Source organism: Urocitellus parryii, chromosome 4 (genome assembly GCF_045843805.1).
Source record: "Urocitellus parryii isolate mUroPar1 chromosome 4, mUroPar1.hap1, whole genome shotgun sequence".
NCBI classification, from domain to species: domain Eukaryota; kingdom Metazoa; phylum Chordata; class Mammalia; order Rodentia; family Sciuridae; genus Urocitellus; species Urocitellus parryii.
This window is the reverse complement of record NC_135534.1, coordinates 204767999-204776919: the sequence shown is the minus strand read 5'-3', so window position 1 is coordinate 204776919 and position 8921 is coordinate 204767999. Positions and strand designations below refer to the sequence as shown.

The 8921-nt window shown below is 45.2% G+C and overlaps 1 protein-coding gene across 1 annotated transcript; it reads right to left on the bottom strand.

Annotated features, from left to right (window-relative positions):
- Nucleotides 1-549: 549 nt before the first annotated feature.
- Nucleotides 550-7848, bottom strand: Set (SET nuclear proto-oncogene). Its single transcript, XM_026386332.2, has 8 exons — nucleotides 7433-7848; nucleotides 5879-5936; nucleotides 5065-5207; nucleotides 4364-4467; nucleotides 4160-4273; nucleotides 3463-3633; nucleotides 3222-3368; nucleotides 550-2374 (listed from the first exon to the last, which is right to left on the bottom strand). Exons 1-8 carry the CDS (start codon nucleotides 7503-7505, stop codon nucleotides 2351-2353), a joined length of 834 nt encoding a protein of 277 aa, XP_026242117.1. The 5' UTR covers nucleotides 7506-7848; the 3' UTR covers nucleotides 550-2350.
- Between the last annotated feature and the right edge of the window lie 1073 nt (nucleotides 7849-8921).

The window sequence follows — 8921 nt, the reverse complement described above, 5'->3', positions numbered from 1 at the left end:
TACATAAAACCAGTTGTGTGGCAAGTGATAACTTTCATGAAACACTATCAGAGGCTGAAATATTAATTACTAAATTTCTATGAGTCAATGCTAAGACTACAACATAAAAAAATACCCAATTATTGGGGCGAGGGTTGTGGCTCAACTGTAGAGCACTTGCCTTGCATGTGAGGCACTGGGTTCAATCCTCAGCACCACATAAAAACAAATAAAGGGAGTGTGTCTGTCTACAACTATAAAAAATAACCCAATTATGATGTTAATACATTTTTATGAGCCAGGTACAAATTTTACAATTCAGCTACTTAGGAAGCTGAGGCAGGAAGACCAGTTCAAGACCAGCCCAGGTAAAACCCAATTTACCAAAAAAAATATATATATATTATATGAATTCTGTGCCAACCAGCTCAATCCTTTTGTTACCTATGGAATAATTCCTACTAAACTATTTGAGCAGCCCCCCCTCCTTCCCCAGTCACTAATACATTATCCAATCCAAAGAAAGTAACATTTTTCTACAAAACAAGGAGAATGATCCCAGTCCAAAAAAAATCTTTATGTTCCTTTATTGGAGCAAGATTTCCTGACCGGTATACAGTGATGTATTTACTAAACAGAGACCTGTGCAGAAATTACATACTATCCATCTAGACAGGTTTTGGTTACACTTTGCCTATTGATGGAATAGTTCCATATATAAAGTTTTATACAACAAAAAGCTTTGAATTTGACCAGGCTGTCCATTAATTCACCTTTGAAAAAGTGGCATTTAATTTCAGCTATATTTTACAGCATTAAAAAGCTTATGCATTAGGTAGCTTTTCAAAATGCTACTCTCTGCACAGCAGCATTGAGCAGACAGAGCAGAGTCGACCATCCCACCCAGATCCACACATTGGCGTTGGAGAGATTTATGCCAGATAGCAGGGACTTAAGAGAGACAAAAAGTTCTTCCTGACCACCAGCACGGACTTCTTACTCTGAGAGCCCATCTTCTTGGCCACACTTTATAGAGCCAATGAAGACATGCCAGCAACTGTCCCACGAACAACTTGACATTAGAGCACCAGGTCTGTTTGATGGTGGCAGCAAAGCACTACTATATCCAGGTAATTGAAGACCTACTTTAAAAACTGCCAATTTGAGATAAAAATCAAGGGTATCACTCATATCTCAGTTTTGAGTTTCTACTATCCCAAATGACATGTTCAGAAACCAATAACAAATTGTACCCATGTTTCCCAGCTACGGAGACATTAAGACATTGATTCAAATCCCTTTAGTCAATCCACATTGCCCTGAGGTCATCCTGCAAAGTGCGTATCAAAATATACGAAGTTAGGGTGACAAAGTTTGACGATGATGTTATTATACAAGTCAAACTTGGAAGGTCATATTAAAAGTATATCTATTCTGAGAGAAAAGCATCAAATCCTTTGTGTACACATTTAGTTTTATTGTAACAAAGCAACTTGTACACTTTTAACGTTTAAAACTGAGCATCATCTTTCCTTTCCAGTGAAAACAAAAAAGAAAATTTAAAAATAAACAAACAAAATTACAATAGAGAATGTCAATTCCAAATAAAATCCTACAGGTTCTGCTGATTCTCCCATTGAGTGGCAGGGCTCAAGTCATCATTAGGAGAGAATTTTATTTTAAAAGTGTCATCTTAAACTGCAAGGATGTCCGTTAAACATCACAATTAAACATGCCAAAGGAGAAGCCATGTTGTCAAAATGCCCACTTAACCCACCCAAACATCTCAAACCCACCCTTTGCTGACCTTCTATAACCCCATTTTTTTAAGTTTTTTTTTCTTTTTTTAAACAAGAAAAAGTAGACAGATACATGTTGGTAAATGCTAACTGTCCATATTCACATAGAGACACAGTGTAATCTCTGAGCCCAATATACAGAGAAAGGAGGAAAAAAGCTAGAATTCTATGCACTACTACACAGGGGCCTAGCACCCTCCAGCTTCCAGCAGAGTGAAGGGAGCAGAAGGTTTTTCTTTTTTCCCACAGAGCACGGTGGTGTTGATTCCATACAGTTTTTTGTTTTGAGACAGGAAGGGATAAAAATGAATTTAGAACAGAAGGGTGTAGAGATTCTTTTCCCATTGTACTCTGCTCAAGGTATTTCCCCCCAAAATAAGTTGAGAAGCATGGTTTGAGAAAAGAGACCTCAAGAACAGGGCGACTGAGCACAAGGGGGTGGGGGGGAGGGGGGAAAAAAAGACTGCAACTTGCTCCCAGGGACTGAATTAAAAAAAAAAAAGAAAGAAAGAAAGAAAAAAAACAAAAAACAAAAGAAAGAAAGAAAAAGGTTGGAATCCATCAGTGTTCAATTAGTCGTCTTCTCCTTCATCCTCCTGAAAGAAAAAGTGGGCAGTTAACTTAAGGGCTAATTCTAAGTGCACTAACTTTCCACTGGATCACATGGAACAAGAGGGCAATATGCTCTGGGTACCACCTAATTTTCTGACACTGTATTATTAATCTGCATTAAATCAAGGTTGAAAGATCCAGAGACATTATTCCAGAAAAATAACTTCCCAGTAAAAACTAAATCACTAGGTACAGTTCAGAGCAAACAATCTAAACACAACCCGTCTACCCCAATTTAACCATTTAAAAACTCTTTAGTTACCCTCATGATGTACCTTTGTAGAACCCTTGTCTAGCATGCAAATTCTATCTCTAGCACCAATTAAACAAGGAATGGGGGATTCTATACTTTGTCTAAAACACATACACACACACACACACACACAAAAAAAACCAAACCCATATTGCTTCATTAAGTACTGGCTAAGAGGAAAAGAGACTTTTGTGGTCAGAAAACCAGACCTAGTTAAATCATTAATATGAGCTTAGCAAACATTTCCAGTTTGCCGGGTACAGTGGCACACGCCTGTAATCCCAGTGACTTGGTAGGCTGTGGTAGGAGGATCACCAAGTCAAAGCAAGTCCCTGTCTCAAAGTAAAAAATATGAAGAGCAAATATGTGGCTTAGTAGTTAATTAAGCACCTCTGGGTTCAATCCCCACCACCACTTTCACCACATTTCTAGTTCTTAGACAATGCAATAGTTTATCTTCCCCCCAAATCCTCCCACTTAATGTCAGGTCAGTTCTATTATACTCTATATAAAACCCCACCCCATATGGTGAAACCTTTGTACATTATCTTTTGGGGTTTGGCCAAACTTTATTTTACCTCTCCTTCCTCCCCTTCATCATCATCTTCATCTTCTTCACCTTCATCCTCATCCCCTTCTTCATCAATATCTTCCAATCCTTCTTCTTCTTCATCATCATCATCATCTTCTTCTCCTTCCCCTTCTTCATCATCCATATCAGGAACCTTAAAAAAAACAAAGAGTCGAGAACTCATTTTTTTCCACAATCGAGACAAGTACTCTTTGTGTTAATTTACCCAACAGTACTTGTCAACTCACCAAATAGTACTGCAATGGATTTGGCCAAATATCATCTTTGATGACCTCTCCTAACTCATCTGCACCTGCATCAGAATGGTCAGTAAACCAGGTAAAGAAGCTCTCTGGTTCTTCATGCTGCCTCTTCCTGCTGGCTTTATTCTGTGTTTGACTTGAACGTTTTGTCAAATCCTAAAATGAAACCAGAAAACTTTTGGTGCTACTTCTCTACCACACCTAAACTCCATACAATTGGGGAAAAAAAAAGTCTCCCCCAAAACAGAACACCACAAATATCAGAGTTCAGTATAAATACTACTATTGTCTAAAAGCAATTAACTATATAAAACATACAGTGGGCAGAGACGAAGTTGCACAAGATTGCTTTCTCAGATGAAATATCAACTACACTTAGCTTTTTCATAAAAATCAGTCCCACTTTAACTACCCTCAATAATACAGTAGAAAATCTTTCAAATTACAAATTATAGGTAACTTTCAAATGGATTTTGAGAAATGTCATGCCATTTGAAAAGCTCAATCACCAACACAAGGCAAAAAAGTTTCAACTTACAAGCTCTAAAGAGACATATAAGCTATTGTATTCGGCTTCAACACATTGAAATTTTTTATATTTTAAGAAAAGCACTAGGTTAAGTGGATTTACAAAACAAAATAAACAAATGTTATTTTTGTCCATTAACTCCTTAAAGCATACCTTTCCAGATTTCCATTTGATTTCAGTGGACTTTGAAGATGGATCACCACTCTCGTTCAGATGAAATTCTTTGGAGAGAACTTTATTTTCGAAGTAAGGATTTTCATCAAAATACTGCAATGAAGGATTGAGAAATCAATAAACAGGTGTTCAATAAAGCTCAAATTAATTTCCATGATGGCAAACAAGGTTGTGCATACTTACAAAATCTATTCTGTAACCTGATTTGATATCTTCAAATTCTGTCACTTCAACTCTGGTCAAATAATGCAGCGCCTCTTCATCTTCCTCCCCAAGCAGTGCGGACACTAGACCAGCAAATTATAGGCCAGTTAAAGTTTAAAGAGGCTAACATTAATAATATCTAATTGATCCCTTTTAAGCTTTCCCACCTTAATGAGCATTTTTAAACTTATTTTTTAGTTTTAGGTGGGCATCTTTATTTTATTTGTATGTGGTGCTGAGGATTAAGCCCAGTGCCTCATGCATGCTAGATGAGCATTGTACCACTAAGCCACAACTTCAGCCCCTTAATGAGCATTTAAAAACATTCATTGTTGTAGATGGACACAATACCTTTATTTTATTTATTTACTTTTATATGGTGTTGAAGATCCAACCCCGAGCCTCACAGGTGCTAGGCAAGAGGTCTACCATTGAGCTACAGCCCCATCCCCTAATGAGCATTTTTTTATTTCCTAAACCTATTAAGAGAAAGCCAAAATGTTCAGTGCCAGTGAGGTCCCTACCTTTAATCAAGTAATAAACTGAGTTCTAAGAGTATAGTCTATTTTAAATAGACATCTCCATTCACTGGATTTCACCCTGCTCATGCAGTAAGCATCTTCTATTCTAATAAACTAACATCCTATATTATCTTTAATAGTGCTCTACCCAAAACATACCTTGTGGGTGGTTGACAAATGTTGTTACCCAAAAATTTGGGATTTTGGCGATCAATTCTGACCTCTTCTGAAAAAATGGTTGGCGGAGTTTGTTATATTTCTGTTCTACTTTCAATATCTCCTCACTGGCTTGTTCATTAAGTCTGAAGTAAATGAAAAGACATATTGTCAATGATGGTTATTTAACAAATACAAAAATGTGGAAGACTACAGAATGTATGTTTATTCTTATTTGCCTTAGGACTGCACAAAATACCCACTTTCAATAATCAAATCACAATAATTTTTTACTCTAGACTAAAACTGAGATAGCAATTTTATCAACAATAAGGAACAGTTCTTACAATTCTCAAACTCCACATTCTGGTAAGGTTGTATACTTAATTCATTTACTATTTCCAGGCAAACTCCAAGTTTACTTCCCCCTAAAGCAGAATTTCTAAATAAAACTACTAATTGAGTAACAAAGTTGCAAGGCAAGTTAGAGCAACACTGATGCCATAATGCTAAACTATCTGAAGACAAATCACTACACTACTATTCATGCATGTTCCCGACAAATCACTACACTACCATTTGGACAATTTGTAGCCTTTAAAAGCAAAACTAATCATTACAGGGTCAAAGTATTTTCATCAAAACCTTTTTGTGATTTGTACAAATATTTCATGGAAAAATAACATGAATCTACATAGTATTTCCAACCAAGACATAATGAGCTCCCTTTCACTGGAGAATATAGATTTAGCTGACCAGAGTTTCAATGATTACCAGGAAATTAAAGGTGCTTCAGAAAACTTATGAAAAACTTTACCTGTCTATTTCATTTTGTACTTCATCAATATGTTCAATTGCTTCTTGTTGTTCTTTTTCTGAAAAAAAAAAAAAAAGGAGCATAAGACAAACTAGTTTTCCTGACATTAAGAAAGCCTATGATGATAGGCAAACTCTGACAGAAAAGCTGTTTTTTTAAAAAGTGCCTACAAGGCATGCTCTCCACGTGTTCATGCATGTAGTTGACAAAGTCACTTTTACATTAAGAGACCATTCACAAATCATGGTCTCTGCTAGGCTACTCAAATAAATAAGTAAATAATATATAAATATATAAATGTTTTGCTGTAGTGCTTTAAGAGTTCCCTCACAAGACCAGAATCCAACTCTTTCAAGTTATGAATGCTGAAGAACAGTCTTCTCAGAAATTTCTGTTGTTTATTACTGAGCACAGCTGCTAACTAGTATATGAAACTAATCCCTGTCAATATAAATTGGACACTACAATGTATCAATCGAACCAATACTTTTTACAGATTCTGCTCGGTACCCATTACAACCAAAACATCAAGACACACCGATAAAGGCAAGAACTCAGAACTACCCCACAGTCTTAAAACACTCGACACAGCCTTCTTAGAACATGAACCACAGGATTCGAATCTGACCTTCCTCACGCCTCCAACCCAATTCAGGTTGGACCGGTGTCACACACGGTGTCGCACGATTGTGAGTACACTCACTGGGACTAAGTATGAGATCAGAGAACTATGAGGTGCAGGAGGGAGGGGACGAAAAGGGGGTATGCTCCTAGTAGGTGCCCTTTTGTCCGGGAAACACTGCGAACCCTGCAAAGCTAAGTGGGCGTGAAGGGGCCTGATCGCGCGGCTCATTTCCGGTAACCATCCCAGGAACGGCGGACCCCTGCCGGGAGAGCCTTCCCCAAGGAGGCTGGGCGTCCCGCAGACCCACTGAAGACCCTGCCCGCGCTGGCCGCCGCGCCAGGCTTCTGCGCACGCCGGCGCCACAGGGTGGCCTCCCCACGTGGGGAGAGAGCCCGGGAGGGTTAGAGCATCCTCCCGCCGGCCCAGGCCCGGCGCGCGGCCCGCCGCGTGCTCCCGAGCCCCCACCCCGCCCCGGCTCGCGGCTCCGGGCCGCCGGGACCGGCCCCGGGTGGGGGCGCCGGGGGCGCCGCCGTGGGCCGCTCGGGAAGGGCAGCGGCGCGGAAGGCCGAGCGCGGGGCCGCGTCCGGCCGCACCATGTGGCGGCGGCGGCGGCTGATGGGAGCGAGGCATCATGGCGGAGCACAATAAAGAGAGGCTTCTCGGGAGGGAGGGAGGGGGAGGAGAGCGAGGGAGGGGGGAGAAGGGGGGGTCTCCTCCGCCCGCGCCGAGCAGGCCGCAGCGCCCCCGCCTCGCAGCGCCGCCCGCCGCCGCGGCGCCACCCAGGCCCCCGGCCCCGCCGCGCACAAAAAAGGGCGCCGAACCCACGGCCCCCGCCCGGCCGCGCGCCCCCCGCGCCCCGCCAGCGCCCGCGGCCCGGGCAGGCGGCGAAGATGGCGGCGCGGACGGCCCCCGCCTCGCTCGCTCCTCACCTGAGGTCTCGTCGGCCCCGTCGTGGTTGGAGTTGAGCTCCTTTTTACTGACTTTGGCCGCCGGCGCCGACATGGTGCTGCTCCGCGGTCGGGGGGGGAGCGGGGAGGGGGAGAGAAGGGAAGGCGAAGGGGGCGGGCAGGCGGCTTCCCCTCACGCCACACGCGCGGGCGCCCGCTCGGTCCGGCCGCCTCCTCCCGGCGCTCGCTCGCTCGCCCTCCCCCTCGCTCGCTCGCGCTGCCCTCGCGGCCTGACGACGAGGGAGGGGCGGGGGCGGCGTGCCGGGCCCCGGCCGGGGCTCCTGCTTGCGGAGGGGAGGCGGCAGCGGATGGCTAGGCTCCCTTACTGACGCTCCGCGCTCCGGCTCGCTGCTCGCTCTCCCCGAGCCGCCTCCTCCTCCACCTCCTCCTCACGGCGAGGGGCGGGTGGCAGAGCGCAGGCGCGCCAGGCTCGCGCGCACGCCCCGCCCCCGACCGGAGAGGCTCGCGCCGCCGCGCCATTGGCTGGGGCGCCGGGGCGAGGGGGCGGGGCCGCGTCGAGGAGACACTGGGCCTGGCGAAGAGGCGGGAGGAAGGAACGCCGCGACGTATGGGCCGGCCCCCCGCGCCGCGTTCCCCTCCCCCTCTTTCCCCTTCTCCAGCCCGACCCGGGACATTTGCGCGCGACGGGCGCGCGGCGGCCCGAGGGGCGGGGCCTCGCCGTTCTGCGCGTCCCCTCACGGCCCGCGCGTCACGTGGTGGCGGAGCGGCTTCCCTACCCGCGGGGTGGCGCGGGCGGCTGAAGCGGGTGTTCGCAGACCCCCGAAAGTGCAGGCCTCGTAGTAGCCTGGCTTCACATCCGGGCCTGGAAATCACCCGCCCTGGGTTATGCACTCTGGTACATAGCTGGGGCATCTGGGCGCCTCTTCGTGGGAGAAGGCGACACCTGCATCCGGTTTTCCAGATAGGGAAGCTGCAGTCCAGACTCATTTTGCAAAGCCTGAAGCTGTCCAGTCCACTCCCAGGGTCATTTCTGGGTTTCAGTCCACGATTGCCCCGGAGGCTGTATGGCCTTGGGCAAGTAAAGTCACCTTTTCTGTTAGGACCCGTTTCTGTTATGAAATTATAAATGTTGTCTGCTGTCATACTTAAGCAGGACCACACTATTGTGGAAGCCCTCTTAAGGCAAAGAGGTACCACACCAACAGGTCCTTTGGACCCAACTGGGGGTCTAGTTCTACCAAGAAACCATACCCAAGTACCTGTTCCTTTCTCGTGGAGTGCATTATCCGCTCTAAGGGTTGTGTTAGTTCCCTTGCACATTGAGGATGTGATGGTCCTACAAGACCTGCTTTTAAAGCAGAGCCTTGAACTACCAAGTAGAGCAGAGGCATTCCTGTTAAAACAGTGCTTTCCCACAGTGACAGATGCCCCAGCACTGCTCTCACTTCAGGGCCTCAACACATGGACCTGGAAATGCCTGAAATCTCTCCCTGGGTGTTTGTAACCAGAA